This window comes from Schistocerca nitens, chromosome 10, assembly GCF_023898315.1.
Source record: "Schistocerca nitens isolate TAMUIC-IGC-003100 chromosome 10, iqSchNite1.1, whole genome shotgun sequence".
NCBI classification, from domain to species: domain Eukaryota; kingdom Metazoa; phylum Arthropoda; class Insecta; order Orthoptera; family Acrididae; genus Schistocerca; species Schistocerca nitens.
The window spans coordinates 71,677,181-71,702,334 of NC_064623.1; the positions used below are offsets into that span (position 1 = coordinate 71,677,181).

The 25,154-nt window shown below is 39.5% G+C and overlaps 1 protein-coding gene across 1 annotated transcript in view; it reads right to left on the reverse strand.

Annotated features, from left to right (window-relative positions):
* The window catches only part of LOC126210427 (serine protease ami-like), a 104,471-nt gene that overhangs the window by 22,062 nt on the left and 57,255 nt on the right, over positions 1 to 25,154 (reverse strand). The window contains exon 3 of the mRNA XM_049939657.1: positions 13,285 to 13,426. Within this exon, the coding sequence (XP_049795614.1) occupies positions 13,285 to 13,426 (142 nt within the window). The remainder of the gene's footprint in view (positions 1 to 13,284; positions 13,427 to 25,154) is intronic.

Sequence of the window (25,154 nt, forward strand, 5' to 3'; positions counted from 1 at the left end):
TTCTACCATTACGATTCTGTAAGTTTTTATTTGGAAGTGATGCTGTTTGCTACTGTTATTGGTTGAGAATTTATTACCTGATTAATCAAAGGAACAGCCATTTAACCAGCCTTTCTATGATGTGTTTTAAGACTTGTTTTTCAGTGAACTGTTATTAATAAATTACCTAAATCAGTAATGTTTGTAAGCAGTTATTGAAGGCACCCATCTCCATTTGCCAATCAACCATGGCCAGCTGGGAATGGGCACTGATGTAACATTAGGGGACTAGAGGCTATTTGTTAAGTTGTGGCAACGCTAATCCTGTTGTTTGTTGTTCTTGTTGAAGTGTCTAGTCGCCGCTAAATTACATACTAATTACACACAGTACGCATCTTGCTGGATTGCGCGAAGTGCCGTCTGCGAATTTTCTTTTATCTCGTATATCGTTGCAAGTCTTCATCTTTTCAATGGGGTTTTCAACTTTGGAGAGTATAGAGGATGAGGCACAATACAATTTTTTTTTTTTTGTTTGCAATAGTCACGCACCAATAGGGATGAACTTGCGAGATCGTTATTCGTGATGCAAGAGCCATGAATTGTCTCACCACATTTCAGGCCGTTTTCTTCTCACATTTTTTTGTAGGCGCCGCAACACGTCCCAATAGTACCATCGATTAACAGTTTGTCCTTGTGGCACGAATTCGTGATGAACTAATCCTCCAAGTCAAAGAAAGCTATCAGCTTGGCTTTGACATTCGACCTGACCTGACAAGCGTTTTTTGGTCTTGGAGAACCTTTCCCGACGCACTGTGAAGACTGAACCTTGGTCTCAACATCATAACTGTAGATCCACGTCTCATCACCAGTTATGATTCTCTGAAGGAACATCTCCTTCTCATTTACACGATCCGAAAGCTCTTCACAGACTGCGAAGAGGAGGTCTTTCTGGTCTTGACTCATGAGCTGTGGGACAAACTTGGCGGCAACTGTATGCATTTCAAGATTCTATGTCAGGATTTCGTGACATAATTCAAAAAATGGTTCAAATGGCTCTGAGCATTATGGGACTTAACTTCTGAGGTCATCAGTCCCCTAGAACTTAGAACTACTTAAACCTAACTAACCTAAGGACATCGCACACATCCATGCCCGAGGCAGGATTCGAACCTGCGACCGTAGCAGGCTCGCGGTTCCAGACTGTAGCGCCTAGAATCACTCGGCCACCCCGGCCAGCGTGACATAATCCAACTGAAATGTTACATTCTTCTGCACTCTCCCGTACAGTCAGCCTTCGTTTGGCACGCACGATTTCGTTGACGTTCCTGAGTGTCGTCGGTAGATGTCGAATGGAATCCTGAACGAGGGTCATCTTCAACTTCCGACAGACCGTTTTCAAACCGTGTGAACCATTCATAACATCAAATACGAATCAAGCACTCATCGCCATAGGCTTCCTGCATTATTTGGTGTATCTATAAAAGTTTTCTTGAGTTTCACGCAAAATTTAATGCAGGTGCATTGCTCCTCGAACCCTGCCATTTCGAAATTCGCAAACTGTGCAGCACGACATTCTACTCAATACAGCATTGAACAATAAGGAACAAGACATACAACAATGAAACTTCTGGCAGTTACACATCAAACACGAGCGTATGTAGGGATGCCAACTGCATTTCGCGCCAACACACCATTGGCCCGAAATTACGACTGTGCCAGAATTTTCTGAACAGAATTGGTGTTGTTAGAACTCTACGACATTGTTGTCGATGAAAAGTTGGAAATTAGGTAATGTCGGAATCAAGTTCAGTCTCCAGGGTTGCCTCAGGTTCTGAAAATCAGGGAATAACAGGGAATTTCAAACACGTCAGGCAAATTTGAAAAAAAAAAAGACACTTGAGAAATCTCATTTTTGTGTCGGTAGATGAAATGGTTTGTTTACTGAGGTGTCCCAGTGCTGCCACCACTTCTTGCCACTAACCTAGCAGCTGTCGACGAGAGGCAGGGAGTCATGAGGTGTGATTTGTTTGGATCTGATTGTCAGAGATGTAGACGCACTGGCCGGAGACGACAGTCATGTGTGCATAAGTTGTGTCTGAGTGATTGGGTGAATGTGTGTGTGCTCTCGTTTTCTGACAAAAGTTGTGGCTTAAAAGTTAGTCATGAGAGTGTGATTGTCTCTTCTACATGTCTGTCTGCAGCCCAGAGATCATTTTCATGGTGAGTTGTCACCTATCCTCATTAGTATTGATTCTCAGAGTATTTAAAAACGTTATCTGTTGCATGAATTGATCACCGTGGTCTCATTTCCTCAATATGCTGTCTGTGGCTCGTGAATAGCTAGCCATGTGAGTCGATTTCCACGATGGGCCAAAGCCGGAGGCCATTTCTGCGGGTATCTGTAGTGGATCGAGCTTGCCGATCTGAAGCCATTCGGTTCCCACTAATGTGCAGGTTCTGCCCGTCGGATCTAGTCTCATGGACCTGCCCACAGGCCAGGTCTGTTTGTGTGCAGCGTAATACAGGGTGTCCCAAAAAGAATGACCCGATTTTTAATAGAATTATTTATTAGGAAGAAGGGATTAACACCAACAAATTACATACTAAATTATTCAGAAAATACAGAAGTTTATAAAAATCCATCATAGATGTTCAATATGTCCTCCATTGGCTGCGTGGATGACATCTAGCCGATAGCCGAATTCATTCCAAACTGAGTGTAAGGTGTCTTCTGTCACTGAGGCTACAGCAGCTGATATTCTGGTTTTTAGTTCATCAATGTTATGAGGTAAGGGAGGAACGTTTAGCACGAAATCGAATATGAAACGCCCACTGAACTGCGATCACTGATTGAGTACGACTGAATTCAATAACACAATACCCCTTCTGTTGGGCGAACGCCATATTGCGCGAGACTGGCTGCACGCTCCAAGTCAGCTCTCGTAGCGACATCTAGCGGATTTTTTCTGAAACTCTAGACCACACCCACTACATCTAGCGCTGTTTCAGTTACCTAGTGACATTTGTCTCAATATTATTACAAGTTAAAATCGGGTCATTCTTTTTGGGACACCCTGTACAGCGGAGTTTCATGGTTTATCCACGGACCCAGGACTGTGGCGCTCCTCAGCCAGAGGTCATGGGCGATCGATTTCTCGCCGCAAGTACGTTGTACATTGTGGTGTTTGGTCTAGTACATTCTGGCACTTCAAAAGTAGTTTATATGTTAGAAAGTATGGACGATAAGAAGAAGACATTGTGTCAGTCGCTGGCGGTTTGTACGCTGTGTGCTCATATATTTCTCGAACGAAAAATTCCAAAATACCTGTAAAATAATAGATAGAAGACAGAAGGTAATAACTGACAAATCGAACATAGCAGAACCAACATTTTATCGGCGGTCACCTATAGTATTGTTTTAGACAATTTCCCGCCTTAAACACTTCTTTCTAGAGGCCTACTTGTTTCTGAGGCTATTTCTGAAATCATTGAAGGTATTTTAAATCTGTTCTGCGACTCCAAGGAAATGCATATTTTTGTCACCAAATGTGTTTCATTTCATTGAAACAAAAAGGCATCAGTGGTCTTAATGAAACACATGTACCATTTGGGTTGCTTTCTCCATCTAAAACTGTTCATTACAAAAGATGTCGATGTTAGTATTTAAGATTTTTGCTCACATCAGGAAACGCCATCGGCTTGCAAGTTTTTTTTTTTATATTTCCTCGTTTGCAATATTGTTTCTTGTACAATAGCTACAAAGACAGATTGTCAACTTACATCTCAACTTACCCTTGAGATCTCTAAATTTGCCAGGGAGAAATGCTTAAACGTGTCTGGAAATCAGGGAAATATCAGGGAATTTCATTTGGGGAAACTTGTGGCAACCACTATCTCATGCTTTTGAGAGGAGAACGTCTTAGAAAGGATATTATTAAATATTTTTATCGTTCTCTTCTAACACGATAAATGCAACATCTAGCTAGGAAAGAGAAATGCTCATAATCTTTGCATGTAATGTAGTCCTCTTATAGGACTCTGCTGGATGTTTTGTTTAGGGATCATACGTTAACGATAAGGTGCCTGATTATCATATTCGTCACTTAGTGAGCCAACCTAGTATGATTCTCAGATCCTGTAATGTGAGTTTATAAGCTTGTTGGCCACACTTCGTAGCAGTGAATCTTTTGTAACTGCAACACAGAACTTACTAACGGGAAGACCTTTCCCCGAGAAACCAATGTCTTAATATTGGACTTGATACCAGTAGCTTCAATCAGCACACTAGTATTATGTGATCTAAAAACGAACTATACTCTTCTCACGAAATACACTATTCATAAGTGACATTTGCAGTCAGCATACATTTTGCATAGAAATTAGGGATTGATAGACATGTTTCTCTCTAGCACTGATTTTTGTGAGTGGCGTAAAGTGTGTTTGTGTGTGTGTGTGTATTGGGAAGAGAGTCGACATATTCGTGTGATGCTCTTATAAGCAAGAAGAGACCTAGAGTTCAGATAAGCATAAAAAAAAACATAATAAATCTATGACCATATTTGTTCAGAATTACACGTTTGTACGCACTGACTTGTCTGCAATCTAGGATTCTATGGATGTACTTTTTGCGATAATTATAGTCTACATCCATTAAGCCAACCTGGTAAGTGTCTCAGACTGTTGATCAAATCTCCTATTTTGTTGTAACATGCCGCAAACATCCTTAACATGTTATGTATGTGATAACTAATTATTGGTTCAAAGACCAATCGTAGGTATTTATTTACAATTCTATACTGATATTAGCACTGTTTAGTTGAACCGTGACACATATGAAAAGACAATTGTTTTGCCAGCCATATCTGCAAGTGCGTTAGCAAAACTAGTTTCCCTGTCTCGGGTCTACATGAAGTAATGTGGGCAGACAAGATAAATTCAGTCATCCGGCGGAGAAACTCTCAGTTCCACCATTGGATCGGCTACCAAACAATTGCCAGTATCAATGTTTTCGTGTAATCGATTTCCACATTAAGTCGGTAATCATATGGCGCACAGTCTTAAAACTATTATAGATCCTGATTGGCTTTTTTCAAGTATAATAAAGAGTGTTACAGGCTGTCATTACCGAACAATTCATCAAAACTCCTGTCTTCCACAACATGGACGCCTGCAGGTAAAAATATAACACTTACACACTCAAGCTCCAAAGAAACTCGTATAGGCATGCGTATTCAAATACAGAGATATGTAAACAGGTAGAATACTGCGCTGCAGTCGACAACGCCTACATAAGAATCAAGTGCCTGGTGCACTCGACAGATCGGTTACTGCTGCTACAATGGCAGATTATCAAGATTTAAGAGAGTTTGAACTTGGCGTTATAGTCGGGGCACGAGAGATGGGACACAGCATCTCCGAGGTAACGATGAAGTCGGGATTTTTCCGTACGACCATTTCACGAGTGTAGCATGAATATCACGCATCCGGTAAAACATCAAATCACCGACATCCCTGCGGCCGGAAAAAGATCTTGCAAGAACGGGGCCAACGACGACTGAAGAGAATCGTTAAACGTGACAGAAGTGCAATCCTTCCGCAAATTGCTGCATATTTCAATGCTGGGCCATGAACAAGTGTCAGCGTGCGAACCATTCATCGAAACATCATCGATATGGGCTTTCGGAGCCGAAGGCCCACACGTGTATCCTTGACAACTGCACGACACAAAACCTTACGCCTCGCCTGGGCCCGTGAACACCAACATTGGACTGTCGATGACTGTAAACATGTTGCCTGGTCGGACGAGTCTCGTTTCAAATTGTATTGAGCGGATGGACGTGTTGTTGTTGTTGTTGTGGTCTTCAGTCCTGAGACTGGTTTGATGCAGCTCTCCATGCTACTCTATCCTGTGCAAGCTTCTTCATCTCCCAGTACCTACTGCAACCTACATCCTTCTGAATCTGCTTAGTGTATTCATCTCTTGGTCTCCCTCTACGATATTTACCCTCCACGCTGGTGATCCCTTGATGCCTCAGAACATGTCCTACCAACCGATCCCTTCTTTTGGTCAAGTTGTGCCACAAACTTCTCTTCTCCCCAATCCTATTCAATACTTCCTCATTAGTTATGTGATTTACCCATCTAATCTTCAGCATTCTTCTGTATCACCACATTTCGAAAGCTTCTATTCTCTTCTTGTCCAAACTATTTATCGTCCATGTTTCACCTCCATACATGGCTACACTCCATACAAATACTTTCAGAAATGACTTCCTGACACTTAAATGTATACTCGATGTTAACAAATTTCTCTTCTTCAGAAACGCTTTCCTTGCCATTGCCAGTTTACATTTTATATCCTCTCTACTTCGACCATCATCAGTTACTTTGCTCCCCAAATAGCAAAACTCCGTTAGTACTTTGTCTAATTTCCTAATCTAATTCCGTCAGCATCACCCGACTTAATTCGACTACATTCCATTATCCTCGTTTTGGACATGTAGGGGTACAGAAATAACTTCATGAATCCATGGAACCTGCACGTCAGCAGAGGACTAGTCATGCTGGTGGACGCTCTGTAATGGTGTGGGGCGTGTGCAGATGGAGTGATATGGGACCCCTGATACGTCTAGATACGACTCTGGCAGGTGACACGTACATAAGCATCCTGTCTGATCAACTGCATCCATTCATGTCGATTGTGCATTCCGACGGCCTTGAGCAATTCCAGAAGGACAGTGTGACACCCCACACGCCCAGAATTGCTACAGAGTGCCTCAGGAACATTCTTCTGAGTTGAAACACTTCCGCTGGCCACCAATCTCCCAAGACGTGAACGTTATTGAGCGTATTTGAGATGCCTTGCAACGTGCTGTCCAGAAGAGATCTCCACCCCCTTGTACTCTTACGGATTTATGGAGAGACCTGCAGGATTCGTGGTGTCAGTTCCCTCCAGCACTACCTCAGACATTAGTCGAGACCATGCCACGTCCTGTTGCGGCACGTCTGCATGCTCTCGGGGGTCCTACACGATATTAGGCGTGTGTACCAGGTTCTATGGCTGTTCATTGTAAATGGAAGAACGTTATAATACATGAAGGGGTTGTCATAATATATCAATGACCTTGATATCATTTCAAGTAGAACTAAGACGTGTATTTTGATACAATAATTTGCATTATATAGTCTAAGATCCTCAGTCCAATGTTTATGCACCTTTTGTAGTACAAGGGTTGAATGAAAAGTAATGCCTCCACCTCCGTTAATTGGGTTTGGATGGGAATATTTTAATAAATCAAACACAGTAATAATCCTTAGAATATGATCTTTAATTACCAATATTCTCTTTTCCACCTAATCACCAGCCAATTGGATAAATTTCTGCCAACGATGAACAAGTTTTCTGAAACCGTCACGGAAGAAGTCGACACTCTGTTTCCGAAATCACAGTCTCACAGTTATCTTAATGTCTTCATCAGAAGCATAATGATGTCTCCGCATATCGTCTTTCATTATCGGGAACAGATGGAAGTCAGACGGTGCTAAATTTGGACTGTATAGAGGGTTCTGAACGGTGGTGAGATTCAGTCTCTGAAGTTCTGCTGTGGTGGCACGTGAACTGTGTCAGATGTTCCCGCCTCAACATCTTTAAACTTACTCGTCCATCTTTAGCAATTGCACGCACCTAAAACAAGTAGATCCACCTTTTGTATGTAACTCCAAACCTCATGCGGCATTACTTAAATCTTTATCTGAAATGGCGTTTTAAGATGTGAATAAATGGTGTCAGTTATTGAGTAAAAAAGAGTCACTTCGACTCTAGTTACTGACCGCCTCTCATTCTAGAAAAGTTCGTCAAAGTGCTTGTTCACTATTTTTATACGTTTTTCTACGTTTACGTTTTATACGTTTTTATTCGTTTGTTAGGGAAGTTACACACAATGTCCACCTTTCACTAATATTGAAAGTTTGTCAACAGATTGTTAATGATCCTTTTTTTGACGGCGCCGATTCTAAGAGGTTATATGCATTTGCTGCATCTATAATCTCAGATTTAAAAAATTTAGATTCTTTACTGATATTTTTATTACTGAATTACTAAAATTGTAAGAAAGCCCCAGGTTTCGAAATTCTCATTACGAATAATGTTACACTGCGTTCATTATATTTATTACTTCAAAAAATAATTTTTGCCAGATCTTTAAGAACGCCAACGAATCATTTTTCAACTGTACAGGCGGTGCCGTATGTCTCAGACCGTAACCTAAGATTTAGTGACCTAAGAATTACATTGAAGATACTCACTGGACAAATTTTCAAATCTGACCACCTCAGCAGTTGTGGTCATCAACTTGTAGATGTTATCAACTGTTTAAAAACACTTTCTTGGTAAGTCTCTAAAGCATCTTTAAAGACTAAATTTGAATTGTGGCTTTCAACAGTGCGACAAGTAAAAATTTCATGGTGATTTTGAGTTCTTAATTATTGCTTGTACTCAGCTGTATACTCCACTCAAGATGAATCCTCCATCACTGACTTCGCTAACCCCTGCAGACTGATGTTCGTCTTGGGTAAACGAAGTAAATGATCCACATGTCTCTATTTCTGACGGATTCGTGGAATTAACTCATCCTGGGAAACAGCTGTTGACCGACATGCTATGGATGCATACGTCGATGAGTGTAGTGTCTATGTTTTTGCACTTGTCAGTTTCAATTTTCTGGTTCTTTCTTTTCATTGCTACGAGGCCTTTTGTTGCTCGGAGCCGTGGGGCACTGACCTGGTCTCCTCAGCTTAGCTACCCCATAAATACTGCAAATTATTGGCATCTGTGCTTCTCGTTTTTGAGACGCATCCAAGAGGCAGGGAATGGGTGGCACTTCACGATGGAGCTGGTTCGCTTGGACCCCATGGTCCCTGAGTGATAAGCCACTGAGCTCTTCTCAAAATTTATTTTAACATCAAGGCAAACACTAGATACCTTAATTTTATCCATATTTTGCGGCTTCAAAGGTGACTATTCAGTAAAATGGAGGTATGAATAAAAACGCCTTCAGTTGCAATTTCTCGTGTTTATTAAGTACACGATACATTTCGGACCCTGTGGGTCCATCATCAGGTGTATTTTTTTTCTCTCTTGAATGAGGTGAAATGCATTGTCGTGCCACGAAAAGGTTCGATGTTAGATTATGTATTTCGTAAGTCAATTTCCTTCCCAAAAGAAAAACCATAAACACTATTAATTCCAGAAAATTGTTACTGTTAAAGTTCTTATGCTAGGAAATACAAACAGTTTCAGTGAAATCTGTATTTGCATTAAATTTCTTGTCTCAAGCAAATTCAAAACAACAGCTCTTTCCTTTAAAAGGATTTAAGTCCACTAACTCCAGAGAGCAGTCTCAATCATATCCACATAGACATTACAAGTTTTCGTTAAAATGTTTCTTTATCCCAAATGGCCAAGGCTGAGCAACAGAAAAACTAACAAGATAAGTTTAGAGGAGCTATTACTAAGCAAAATGGCTGTGTCTGAGTCACACCCAATTGAGCAAAATTTGTTAGTTTGCAAAAAACACAAAATTTCATACAGCCTTTCCTTCAGAAATTGACCATGACCCAAAATGTTCAACAGGCCAGCAATTTCAGCAGAATACAAGGTATAATTTTACTGAGAGAACAGCCGTGACTGATTGGCGGTATCAGTATGTACTGAGGCGACAAAAGTCATGGGATACCTCCTAATATCGTGTTGTTCCTCCTTTTGCTAGGCGTAGTGCAGAAGCTCGACGTGGCATCGACTCAAGAAGTCTCTGGAACCCACGCAGAAATGTTGAGCCACACTGCCTCTATACTCATCCATAACTGGGAAAATGTTCCTGTGCGGGATGTTGTGCAGGAACTAACCTCTTGATTTTGTTCGTTAGGATTCATGGCAGGTGATCTGGGTGGTCCACACTGTTTGCTGGAATTGTCCTGAATGCTCTTCAAACCAACCATGAACAATTGTGGCGCTTCTTATCCATAAAAATTACATCGTTGTTTGGGAACATTAAATTCATGAATGGCTGCAAATCGTCTCCAAGTTGCCTAACATAACCGGACGACCCAGTCCATTTCATGTGAACACAGCCCACACTATTATGTAGCCTCACCAGCTTGCACAGTGCCTTGTTGACAATTTGGGTGCATGGCTTCGTGGGGCCTGCATCACACTCAAACCCTACTATCAGCTCTTACCAACTCAAATCTGGACTCAAGTCACCAGGTCACGGTTTTCTAGTGGTCTATGGTCCAACCAGTAAGGTCACAAATCTAGGAGAAGCGCAGCAAGCTATGGCTTACTTTTAGCAAAGGCACTCACTTCGGTCGCCTGTTGCCCATTAACTCCGATTTCGCCGTACCGTCCAAACGCATACGTTAGGTGTATATAGATCTCGCAATATTGAGTTCCCAACAATTTCCGAAATGGGTTGTCCCATGCGTCTAGCTCCAATTACCGTTGCACTGACAGCTGATAAAATAGTTGCTTATTAAAACTTAATATGTTTCATGGCCTAAAGCCGCATCATCAGCTGCAACAGCTTTATAAGATCATAGGCTCCCTGGGCGCTGACGATCGCGCAGTTGAGCGCCCCACAAACCTAACATCATCATCATCATCATCATCATCATCATCATCATCATCATCATCATCACCATCGCTCCCAGTCAAAATTTGCTATTCAGTGAATATCGTCTGAATAGTAAATTTTGACTAGGGCTGTGGGTACGCCTACGGTCTTCTAACGTTGTTGCACCTGATGATACGGCTTAAGGTCGTGAAACCGGTTGTTTTAATAAACAATTTTACCAACTGTTAGCGGAGTTCTTCTTAACAACATGCCTTTCAACACCTGCGATTGCCGAGAATATAAAATAGTTTGTGGCAGCATTTCACGTTCAAAATCTCTTGATGCCTGTCATACAGCGATAATCACTTTGGAAACTTTTTCTCATGAATCAACTGTCTGCAAATGGCAGCTCGCCAGTGCACTGCCATTTTTTACCTTGTTTTCGAGATACTACCGCCATATACAGGGTGATTTAATTAAAGTTAAACTTTCAAACCGCTATAGAAATAACACCACTGATCAGAATGACGCCAAATTGCAACAGAATATTGTCAGAGAAGGGAGAAAACGTATGGCAGAAGAAAAATAGTAGTTACAAAATGTAGCAATAGATGGCGCTGTAAGCATCATAATTTAGTAGTGGTCGGCTACAAATGACAAATGAATCATACAACAATGCTTAAGGGGAGCCGGAGGTGCCTATGCTGCCCATGTTAAAATCACAAAGTTTGAGGAACATTTATGAATAAACTACCAAATAGAAACATTTGAATTTTTTTAAAAATATAGAGTGGTTTAGTATTGCAGTTATGACAGAGGGATTTTGGAGTATCTTTTCTAGTTTCCTTCCAATTATTTTTTTTATTAATGACCCAAATTTTTTTTACAAATAATTGCTTTATAATTAAACTGAAATGAAACTACTGAACATATTGCCAAATGGCTGTGTTACAATGTAAGTTTGACCACTAGGAGTGCTGTATAAAAATTTCATCTCTGTAGCTCGAGTGGATTTTGAAAAAATGTTCCTTATATTCGAAAAATTCTAATTTACGGGAAATGGCTATCAAAGTTTCTCAATACATTCCTGCACTGTAGGATGGATTATCAGGGTCTTCTTCTTCATCCTCCAAAAGCTTCCTCTTCTGTCTTCTTTTCTGGCCTGTTGTTCCATCATACTTCATATGCCTTTCTCTTCTTTCTGCTCCTCTTATCCTTTCTCTGTCAATATTTCTTAGTGCTCGTACAGTGTTCACCCCAGCTGTAAATCCTAATGCCTCCAGAACTTCACACTTCACACTGTTCCCTTGGTTGTAGGTTGCTATTGCATCATAAATGCCAAAGTGCAATGTTTTTATGCTTACAAACACCCTTTTAGGAATCACTTTCCAAATCAAATTGTTTACGCTCTCATTAGGATTCTGCGTCTTTCCGTGTAGACATTTGTGTAACAATTCTGGCTGTGCTAAGTCATGAAAAATTGGTTTTATTGTTCCCTCCTGATTCTTGTACATACTGCATATTACCCGCTTTACACAAGAAGTATAATACTACCAACAACAGGCGCAACACTGAACTAATTCGAAACGGTAAACAGCAAAGAGAAGATGTTCCGCGCTCTTATTCATTGTAGTATCGCAAATTGGTATTAGTTTTAATTTCCTTTTCCCTACGTTCTTCTCTTCTTATATACACGGTTACTAAAACGTGGCATCGTAACCAGAACAAAAGTGTACGACAATATTAAATGGAGCAAGATGTTCGAAATTCTGAGGAAAATAGGAGTAAGCTGTAAGGAAATAGGGGTAATATTTGTCACAGAAAACGATGTAGCCAACCCTTGCACACTCGCTGTACGCGTAACATAAGGCGCTGTATGCGTAACAGGCCGAGAAAATCCCAAGCAGTTCGCCAGGAAGTCACGAGAGGGTGTTAGATGCATTCAGCGGCCGCCCATTTCCTCTTCAGGCTTGGGGGAAAATGGTAATAACTCCACTTCTAGGGCGAGTAGAACAATAATTCAAAGTTTACACTAAAGAGGAATGTTCCAATTAATTTTCGGGAGCAAAAAAAAAAAACCGTAATTTTTTGGATTTGACCACCTCCGGGTCCCCTTAAGCTGCATGTTTGATGTTAAACGAACAGTGCTACTCAGTGTGTATGGGTGTACAGGTGTGATGTTGTTAGTTACGTAAGCCCAACCACCACAGCAAGGTCAGTTAGTTAGTTACATATTCCATTGATCAATAGCATTGAAAAACCGTTGTGATGTGGAACGTGTCAAAATCCACAAGAAATACGCACAGGAAACGTATGGGAGAAATCGGCTTTTTGATGTCCTGACGTTTTTTCCTGTCAGTAGGAGAATCTAGCCTACTGCAGACAGAACGTATGTCTTTTGGCCATCGTATCCACAAAAAGATATTGTTCAAGGAATGTACTGCACAGAATGAAGAAAATGGTCTCTAAAACGTATACTGTAGGCATTGCGACATACATTGTACAGATATTATTTTCATGCAGTGTTTTAGGCGACTTCTGTTGAACTTTCTGTCAGTTGTTCGAAAATAATGTAGAACCTTTGGAAAATAGTCGAGCGCCGTGCTGAACAATTTCAGCAGGCGTTTTTGAGGCACAGTACAGATACGGGCCACGGATTTGCTATGTTCTAGAAGTTGCGTGTTGTGGTACTCACTTTGACATCAGTCCGGCCACACGTGGGTCCGGGTTCGGTAATGAAGCTGGCGGCTCGCTGGAGACCCGTTTTCGGCTTCAGGTTTGCTCCACGCTGTCCGTAGCCCACTATGGTGCATGTTTCCTTGAAATTTGGTGGTAGCCTGGAAGAAGGTGTCGTATTTTAAGAGATCTATAAGGCGTAATTTTTAAGGCCAGGTTCTCATTCAACATGGTGGAAAATTCAATTTTTTATGCATTTTTTTAAAGCTATACGTGTCCTGAATGTTGGGACGAAAAGGTTTTTTAATCCGTGCGTTACAAAAGTTTCCACAGACCATTGTTAGAAGCAGTGTCACGGCCGTCGTGGGACGCTCTAAGACGGAGATGGTCGGCCCAGGTAGAAAACTTGTCGTGCCGTCCGTGACGCACGTTCACAGAATGATCTCTATTGCAGTATGCATGCAAGCCAGGTCGGCTTTTCTCGTCGGGAAGAACGAAGGAATTGCTCTCCAGGAACAAGTAGGGTTAGAGGAAGGTTTAATATACGGTCGTGGAATTGCACACTAAACGTAAGTAACGAAAACACGTTTTTTGGCCAAAGGTTTGTCAAAATTGGTCAAAAGATAATTTTTAGTCAGCCATAGTGGAGTAGCCAATTTGAAATTCTACTTTCAGATCTGTGTTCAGTAACACATAAATATATAATAACGGGGACTTTTTATGGACACTGAACTAATAATACATATAAAAGTTTTCTCTCAACTTTAGACTGGTTCTTCTCGAGAAACGATTTTTCAAAACTGTGTGCTGCATAAAATAAAAACGGCCCACCTATTAACATCTACCTTCGACCCCCAAAAAGTAAACACTTTTCTTGGGAGCTTATAATATATGAACTTTGTTAATATTAACTATTTTTGTAAAGGCATAAAGAGTGAAAAATCGAAGTAAAGTTAGAGTTAGCATCATATCGTTGCATTTAAGGTTATTTCGTTGTTTTTAGGTATAAGCTCCCATAAATTTAGGGTACCATCGACTGAAGTTATCCACTTTTGATTTCAGATGACTCCTGAGGGCTACATTGCACGCAGTCTGCGTATTTCAAACTCACAGGCGCTTGCTCAAACCATAATTGTGGGCGCCACTTTGTTTTTTTTTATTGAACATGTAAAATAAAGTTCAAAGTATAATACATCATAATCCTCAAGCAGATCCTTTGTATGTCTTTCCATTGACTCAAGAAAAAGTCGAAACTTTGCGTATTTTTTGCCCATTTGAATAAGAACTTGGCCTTAAGTGTCTCACTGGTAGAGATTGCGCATAATAACATGGTCCCAATCTGTGCAGATGGCTCGTTAGGGGCGGGGACAGTGGTATTGGTGGCGTTGATGATACTTTGAAAAAACAAAGTTTAACAACTCAGATGAGAATAAATTGCCAATTTCGTTTTAAGTCCAGTGGAATCCTGCAACCCAGTGTATCTTTATCAATGAACAGCTGGGACTGAAACTTACTAAAGGATTTTATTTGTACACTCCAGTTATCTTCAACATATGAAAAAGTACATCAGTAACGTACTGTCTTTCCATTTCTATCCATGTAGAGAGTGAGCGAGTGAATATTTTTAATATAAATATCTTTTAATTCAAAAATGATATTGACTTTGGCGAATAGTTGGCAAGGTTCTACAAGTGGTCAGTGTGGTCACAATTTCAGCGCTATGAAAGAGTTTTATTGGGTCAGTTCTAATTTGCAGCAAGAATGCTGCATGGTTCCGTTAGAAATTACAAATTTGATGCCTGTTTTACTGTGGGTAATGTGGTTACAAAAACATGATAGCAATTGCTTTACGAACTGCTTGAGATTACATTAAAGTTAAAATTGATTGGAAATATGTATAATCAATCTTTAACACATCAAACGATAATTAAGGTGAGAAAGTTTACCACATCACCCCGAATGAAGATAGAAACAAAAATATGGTACACTATTTGCTGAGAAATATTTTCATATTTCTGAGATAAAGAAAAGGGAGAAAATCGTTTGGTAAGTTTCCATTCCAGTCGTACCCTATTAAAAATACAATAGGCTACAGGATTCTGCCAAAATTGCAACACAATTGGCGATTTATTTTTGTTTGAATTTTAATCTTTTCTCATTTGAAGACGCATCATCAGTTGTGAGTAATAACTCCATTTCTCTTAATGACAGGTTTAATTTTTCTTTTTTGCCAAAGCCGCACGGGATTAGCCGAGCGCTCTAGGGGCGCTGCAGTCATGGACTGAGCGGCTGGTCCCGGCGGAGGTTCGAGTCCTCCCTTGGGCATGGGTGTGTGTTTGTCGTTAGGATAATTTAGGTTAAGTAATGTGTAAGCTTAGGGACTGATGACCTTAGCAGATAAGTCCCATAAGATTTCACACATATATTTTGCCAAAACACAGTATAACTGGCACAAGTCACTTTCCAGTGGCTACTCCGACAGAATATTGAAACAGTGTGTCTTATCAAACAAGCAATTGGCTACCAAAGAGGTTAGTACCTCAAGAAAAACCTCACTGTGTCAGATTGCAGTATGTAATAGAAGAAATTTCACATTTAGTTTCATACTAGAACATTGCCTTTTTACTAGCTATCAATGAATCTAAAAGTTACAGTACTGGATTTAAAAAAAAGAAAGATTAAATAAAAACTACAGCTTTGACTACATCTATGTAAATAAAAAAGTTCTGTATGTCGACCACATGGCGAAATATCCTCCATATCATTTGCCAAAATCTCGTTCTGGCATTTCGAATGGGTGAGGAGATATGAGTGAAGTTATGAATATTTCGTCCTCATTCACATACAACTCGAAGTGAGTGCTACACAAAAGCCAATTTCTCGAGACTGGAGATGGATTGAGACCTCCTCTGAAGTCTAAAGAAAAATTCAATGTCTTGGTTAAATTTCATTCGCAGGAACAACATGGTGAAATATGCACCAAACGCAAAATCATAGCGACTCATATTTTGAACATAAACTTTTGAAATTTTGTCCAGCGTCTTCCTTAAATGCGAATATCGCAATAAGTATGACTATTATGGTAGTTATGGGTGCTTTGCAATGAAGCTGTCATATAAAGCTAAATGTATCACAGAAATCAATTTTTTGTAGTGAATAGTTTCTGCTCACAGAGCGCACATGACGTTCTACTCGTAATGGGACTGCTGCAGCTTTACTGGCAGGCTAAGCAACGTTCCTTGTGTGTACCCACAGGCTTGTATAGATGCACTGGAAAACACGGTGGGTCGCTACACAGACTTCTGGTTTTTTTTTTTTTTTGTGTTCTTACTCTTACTCTTAGACTGAAGTCGAAACAAGGTCCCGCGAGTAGACAACATTCCATTAGAACTACTGACAGCTTTGGGAGAGCCAGGCCTAACAAAACACCATCTAGTGAGCAAGATGTATGAAACAGGCGAAATACCCTCAGACTTCAAAAAGAATATAATAATTCCAATGCCAAAGAAAGCAGGTGTTGACAGATGTGAAAAATACCGAACTATCAGTTTAATAAGCCACGGCTGCAAAACACTAACACGAATTCTTTACAGACGAATGGAAAAACTAGTAGAAGCCGACCTCGGGGAAGATCAGTTTGGATTCCGTAGAAATATTAGAACACATGAGGCAATATTGACCCTACGACTTATCTTAGAAAATAGATTAAGAAAAGGCAAACCTACGTTTCTAGCATTTGTAGACTTACAGAAACATTTTGACAATGTTGACTGGAATACTCTCTTTCACATTCTGAAGGTGGTAGGGGTAAAATACAGGGAGCGAAAGGCTATTTACAACTTTTACAGCAACCAAATGGCAGTTATACGAGTCGAGGGGCATGAAAGGGAAGCAGTGGTTGGGAAGGGAGTGAGACAGGGTTGTAGCCTATCCCCAATGTTATTCAATCTCTATATTGAGCAAGCAGTAAAGGAAACAAAAGAAAAATTCGGAGTAGGAATTAAAATCCATGGAGAAGAAATAAAAACTTTGAGGTTCGCCGATGGCATTGTAATTCTGTTAGAGACAGCAAAGGACTTGGAAGAGCAGCTGAACGGAATGAACAGTGTCTTGAAAGGAGGATATAAGATGGTGAAAGGTGGCTACACTGAGCCACAGCGCCAGAGATCGCTAGAGAGCATTGTTCCGCCGCCTCCACTGGCGGTGATTATTGAGATGTCGTAGTGGGAGTGCTTGTCGAGGACTCGTAGTAGTCAGTTCGTGTTGAGATGTGCTAGTAGGGAGTGCTTGCTGAGATGTGATACTGAAAAGTTCATGTTGAGATGTGGTAATAGCGAGTCGGTGTGGAGATATATTGTAATGATTAGAGTGATTTTGGTCAATATATGAAGGTAACGAAACTTGATTTATTGTTCATTATTTCCATGTTTTAAATAATGCTTCATTACAGGTTCAGTCAACAAAGCATCTGGCTTGTGTTCTTGTATTAGAGTGTAATTCTGGTTTTCTTGAGTAATTATGGTATTTTTATTTTCTTTAATTAATTCAGTATAAATGATATTTAAAATTTCTTGTGTTATTGAAGAAGAACCGTGCCAGATGCGTACGTTGAGTCATACTCCCACACACAGAACAGTTACACTTGTGCTTTGGTTTCGTAGGTTTTATAGTTGCTGGGGACTTAATTAATTAATTAATTGTGTTAATGAAAATTTCCATTTCATTCTTTGTTATTGTTCTAAGCAGTCAGATTGCGTAATAATACTAGTCAGGGCCAACCGTTTACGAGACTTCGTAATCGAACAGACAGCTACTGAAGCAAAAAATTAAAATTATTTGCATTCTATTTTAATTAAGCCCCCATGCACGTGGCGACCGCTGCTTCGGATCGTCCCTTGGAATTCTTCTGATTGTAGAAATAGTAGACAGTAGGATTGTTGTAGTAATTTGTAGTTTAGTAATTGTAGTCTATATTGCATGTGTAGATCTGGTAATTGTCATTCTTCTAATGGTATTTTTTTTTTTTTGCAAAATTTCATTTCTGTTGTCTTGTCTATGGGTTTGACAATTAGTGCAATTATTTCAATTGTTCGATGATCGTGTTTGAGGGAAACATCTCGTGTGAATGATATTGTTGATGATAAAGTGTCATTGTGTGTAATTTTTTTATAGTGACGAGTTTTGTATATTTTGTAAATGATCACGCGATCAATAAAAAAGGCAAAAATGATGGATAGTGAGAATGACGAAATTGTTAACATGGTGAACTCGCCAACAGAGGAGAACAGTATGATGGATAATGAAGTGGAAAACAATGTAATAAGTCGGGAAAATAGTCCAGAACCATTTCAAAATTTTTCTCAATCAGAAAATTCACAGAATACGAGATTAACGACAGAAGATTCTGTAATAGTATCGAACACAGATAGCTTTACAGCTATGATGAAGGAAACTGGTTTTGCGAGAAATGTTAGGGGCGAAAAGAATTTCGAACCAGATTATACGGAGCAGTTGATGAGTGCAATATTAAATTTGGGATCACAGTTCCGATCTGAATTAAAAACAGAGATGGGAACTTTGGCAACACGGTTAGACTCACAAATGGAAACACGGATGGGAACAATGGAAACTCGGTTAGGATCTGAATTAAAAACAGTGGCAACACGTTTAGAAACAGAGTTGGAAACAATGACAACACGGTTAGACTCACGAATAGGGACATGTTTCAAAAATACGAATGATGAATCAAACAAAGAAATTAGAGAAGAAGTACAACCGGTTTTGAATGCTCACAATAATAGCTTAATTTCAACAGAAATCAGAAAAGAGGAACAGGACAGAGAACGGGAAGAAAAAGATCGCGTGATAGTACAAAATTTTTCAGAGTTAAATTTACAAAGTGCACACGATAAGGAGGAAATATTTGAGAGAATCGAGGAATCTGTAACAAATAACCTAACACAACAATATGAACAGTTAACTACTAAATGTGACAATACCGAAACCCGAGTCGCGACACTTACGGAAGACGTAAATAAACAGAAAGAAAAAATAGGTGACTCATCGGAAGGAGTTGAGATTTCAGATAAATTGACAAGTCTTAGTTTACATGGGGACAGAGATTCGGATGATACAGCTCCATTACCATTTGCAGAAACCGAAGAGTACCAGAACATAAATAAGCATGTTGAAAATCAGGGAAAATTTAATGAACGCGTCAAAAGGGAATTTGAGGCATTACAAAAGCAAGACAAATATATTGAAAGCGAAATCGTAGGAAAAGACAGCAGACGAATTTTAGAATCACAGATAGCAGAAGGGTTTGAAGAAAGTAATTTGTTTCATTTACGGGATGCAACAAGAGAGCGCCAGGCGCGCGAACTTGACAATAATCGACATTCAAACTGGGACAGACGCGGTAGGTCTTTGTCGCCGCGAGGCGGAAGCTTTGACTGTAAACACTTCTTGACTGTTCGGAAATTTAAGATCTTTTGCAATTCTAGGAAAGACATACGTCCATGTTCATGGTTGGATCGATTTACGTGCGCACTTCCGCCAAATTTGCCACTAAGTCACAAACTGAAATTTATGTGCAGCTATTAAAGTCCTCAGGGGATTCACTACACTAAGTGAATATGTGCAGTAGCGTTCACAGGGCCCCGAGCTGTAGTGGTGCTATTTCCCTTTTAGTTTTCTGCACCGCTGCCTACTCTTTTACTATTCTTTGCATCTATAAAAACAATTCTTCTACTATCAATCTATCTAGACAGTAGGTAAAGAATAACCGGATTTGACTGTTTTACCCAAAAGTGACTTTGGAAATTACCGTTTGGACTTACTGTATCTTCTGCAGCATTCATTCGTAGTTTAAATGAAATTTTACCTGTTTATCTTCGTGACAATATTACTTCATATGTTGACGATATTCTTATTGCTAAACGTTCTTGGAGTGAGCACAACAAAATTTTGGATTCATTATTACGTATTTTTGCAAGAGTTGGCATTACAGTGAACTTGAAAAAAATCTGAATTTGGTCGTTCACAGGTGAAATTTCTCGGTCATATTATTTCTACAGAAGGTATTCTCCCTGATCTAGAGAAGCTAGATGCAATTCGTAATTATGCTGTTCCTACCACAAAACGTAATGTTCGTAGTTTCCTTTGTGTCTGTAATTTTCTTAGACGCTTTGTTAGATTGTATGATTTGGCCACACCTCATTTACACATTTCAGTTATGCGCACTTTGGTCCCAGAAAATGCTTTCATAAATTACGAGAAAATTGCTACTTCAATAATATGGAAAAACGTATTCGATCTGTTCTGGCCAAATGCAAATTATGTCAAAAGGCTAAGCCGCCAACAATTTCTCACAGAGCACCGTTGTTTCCTATCATTCCAGCGAAATTAAAGGAGATGGCTGCAGTCGATTTGTTCGGTCCAGTGGTTCGTTCTACTAATGGTTTTGCCTACATTTTTGTAGCAGTAGAATTGACATCAAAATATGTGTGTTTTACACCGTTACGCAAAGCAACAGCTCGTTCAGTATCTAACGCTTTCATCAAACATTTTCTTAAAGAAGTTGGTCATGTTGATAAGGTTATATCAGATAACGGATCACAGTTTCGCTCTAAAATTTGGCTTCGTACTCTACGGCGTCGTAAAATTAAACCAATTTTCATTTCACTTTTTCACCCCCCAGTCTAACGCTTCAGAAAGATGGATGAAAGAAATTAATAAATTGTGTCGTCTTTATTGTCATCAGAATCACAGAACGTGGGATCAGTATCTTCATATTTTTCAAAACATTCTGAATGAACTTCCTAATGACTCAACTTCTTTACCGCCTCTATTGACATTAAAAAATAAAGTACCAACAAATCGCATTTCTGAAATCGTTCCTTTTCCGCCTTCACGGAAACTGCGGCATTCTGAAGTTGTCAACCTGGCTCTACGAAATATTGCGTCTGCGGCTGCAAGAAGAGAGAAATCAGCTAAACGTCCTGGTCGTTTAAAAATTTTGTCAGCTGGTCAAAAGGTGTTAATTAAGTCTCACCGTTTGTCTCATAAAGGAAAAGGCTTATGTCGCAAATTTTTTCTGCTTTATAACGGTCCATATAGAATTCGCAAAATTATCCATGATAACACTGTTGAAGTAGAAACTCTTAAATCACGACGCTCTAAAGGAATACATCATATATCAAACGTTAAAATTTTTGTGGAATGACATACTTTAGAGAAACTAACAGCTACATGTAAACATGCAGAGAATACAAGGATACCGCGCTGTGTTTTGGCGGCGGCACATACTCAAAGCAACAGTCAGTCTGCGCGCCGCACAAGGCTGTCGTTGACCGCAAACATCACTTTCTACGTCACGCGCCTACAGCTGATCGAGCGCTCAGTGCGAATGCACTGACAGCCGTAAACAAATACACAGTCTAATTTCTCCGACTAAATTCTGTATAAAGCTATGGTGACTTTATAAATTATGTTATTAACGTTCAGTATTTTTCAGGATACGGTTGTATAAAGTATTTAAGACCTTCAGGTAAATTCTGTGTGTGTCCGACGTTAAGACGACTTGCTATGGAGAAAATTTCAGGAAGAATGTAATTTCAAAAAAAAAAAAAAAAAAAAAGTAAAAAACCAAAAAGGTAACGATTAATTGAGTTTATTTTTCAGGTAACATATTTCCACTTAGGTACGTACTTTAGACGTAATTTGCTGCTCGCGATTACGTGATTCAGACTTTGTGCTAAATTTCATGTTCTATGAATTTACTTGTGAAGCGACGTGCTTGTGTACATTTGCTGATTTTGACAAGTGTTGTTACTTATGTATATTATGCATCGCTTGTCTGCACTGCTTTTTCACTGATGTCATATTTTTTTATTATGTGCCTGTTGTGTTTATTTATTTAAGTTATAATTGTCACGTGATTAATTGTGCTGACAGTGATTATGTATGTAGGTTACACTTTGTGATTTATCTGCTTGCGCCTTCATGTTTACTTTTTAAAGATTACATATGAACATTTATTTGCTTATGCTGATATGATGCTAATGACTTGTTTATTACGTAAGATATATGTTTGCTGCTGTGCGTATGGATTGCATATTTACACACTTCTGTTTTGTTGTCATAACTATAAGTTGGTATACAGAAATGCTGATATACTGTGTACAAACATAGAGTTTAGGTCGCACTATGGTATTAATTATAGATTGTTCGCTTGGCAGAGCCTCGTTGTAGGGATTGTGCTGCATCCACTTGTTGACATTCTGTTCTCTACTGGTATATTTACTCGCTATTGCATGTTTTGCTTATGCTCAGTGCCTTATATTTTTAAGATAAGAAAATGAACTGCTATAATTCGACAAACGACATTAGTACAAGAAAGTCATAGAAGTCACATGAGCTGAGGTTTTATGGAAGCTGTATAAATTTATGCTAATAGGAAGGAAGCTAACGACATGACATACCAAAACTAGGTTTAGACCATTGACAGTTATTACACTGCATTTTTCGTGAGCAATTGAAATAGGAAGTGACACTTGACACAAAAAATACTCCACATGTTTGCTTCTGCTATGATTCTTGAAGTGGTGTACACACTGTGTAATATTATGATCATTCACACTCCATAATCGTACTTAATTACTGAGAGTTATTCGAACTAAGTCTGTTAGAGCTCATGTATGCATTTCTTTTATTTAATGATGGACAAGGAACCAAAATGTATCTTATAATTTATAATGAGTAGAAAATTTGGGTCAGATGGATTACACAGAGGTTGTGTGTAGACACTGTGTCTTCGGATTGTATGGGATGATGAATTGAAGTTGCACTAGGATTTTGTCTGTACTTGTTCGAGGAGACTGACTAGAGGAAAGAGTTGTTATGGAAGTGAAATGATATTGGTGCTGAGGTTTATATATATCGACGTAGTGAAGAGGTATTATTGAAGTATTAAGATTAAGTGATGATTATTGGAGTTTTCGTGGACAAGAGGTAAGGTAAATGATATTGGTGCTAAGGTTTATATGTATCGACGTATTGAAGAGGTATTAGTGAAGTATTGAGATTATGCTGATGATTATTGGAGTTTTGGTGGATAAGAGGTAAAGTAATTGAGGAGCATATTTTTTTTGTTGGTCCATATGGAACAAGGAGGATGAAGATGGCAGACTAGAACACTCAAGTAGAAGGAAGATTGTCTACACACACACTTTGTCAAATCACTAAGCAGTATATACTTTTTTTTGAGAGAGGAAGCATGTGCATATCTTGGCTCACTGACAGTTGTTCAGCAACCGTACATTTTGATCTGGCTTGGCAAAAATTGGTCTAGACATGATGACTATGACGTTGACTTAACTATTATTGACTGTTATACATTGCTGCCACTACTACTTGGTACACATGATGAACATCAAATCTTGGACAGAGTTACATTTACACAGTTAACACTATTCAATTACACAGTAGTACTTAATGTGGATGAAAGATGAGTGAGTGTGTTTTGTGTGTTTTCCTTTCCTAATCCTACCCACCTATCTCCTAAATATTTTATTTGTTGGTAGTGGCTTGCACTGACACCCATAAATGTTATAGGTTTACTGGTATTTGTGTATTGTAATAGTTAATAGGACAATTATCTGATATCATTTGTGTGTTTGTTATGATTTGTATGTTTAGTGTAAAAGCATTGTATGTGTATTCAAACTATTGTTCATGCCTGAACTGTCTGATTAGTGATGGTGCTGCACTTTTCAAAATTATGCGTGACATTTAGTCATGTTTAATTTCTGCTGATGAACTGTGTGATCAGTAATTGTAAAAAATTATGGACTGTTACTTGTACCTTTTCTACAGGATTGGTGCCGCTAGGACATGTTTAATTTCTGCTTATAAACTCTGATGAACAGTGTGATCAGTGCTAGTGAATTTTATGGAACTGCTTCTGCTGAGAAATGTGACTTGTTGATGTCTGCACCTGCTCAACATTGCTGGGTGCCACTGATGGACTGTTTCTACTGAAAAGATGTCACCTGTTGATATCTGTACCTGCTCAACATTGCTGGTGCCACTAATGGAACTGCTTCTACTGAAATGGTGTTACTTGTTGGTGTCTGCACCTGCTCAACATTGCTGGGTGCCACTGATGGACTGCTTCTACTGAAAAGATGTCACCTGTTGCTGTGTGCATCTGCTCAACATTGCTGGTGCCACTAATGGAACTGCTTATACTGAAATGGTGTTACTTGTTGGTGTCGGCACCTGCTCAACATTGCTGGGTGCCACTGATGGACTGCTTCTACTGAAAAGATGTCACCTGTTGCTGTGTGCATCTGCTCAACATTGCTGGTGCCACTAATGGAACTGCTTATACTGAAATGGTGTTACTTGTTGGTGTTTGCACCTGCTCAACATTGCTGGGTGCCACTGATGGACTGTTTCTACTGAAAAGATGTCACCTGTTGATATCTGTACCTGCTCAACATTGCTGGTGCCACTAATGGAACTGCTTCTACTGAAATGGTGTTACTTGTTGGTGTCTGCACCTGCTCAACATTGCTGGGTACCACTGATGGACTGCTTCTACTGAAAAGATGTCACCTGTTGCTGTGTGCACCTGCTCAACATTGCTGGTGCCACTAATGGAACTGCTTATACTGAAATGGTGTTACTTGTTGGTGTCTGCACCTATTCAACATTACTGGGTGCCGCTGATGGACTGTTTCTACTAAAAAAAAATGTCATTTGTTGGTTTTGCACCTGTTGACCATTGCTGGGTGCTACTGCTGGAACTGTCAACTGCTTATTCTTGAGCTATGGAAAGCGTTTATGTGAATATCTGTATAAACTGATTTTTTGTGTATTACTGGT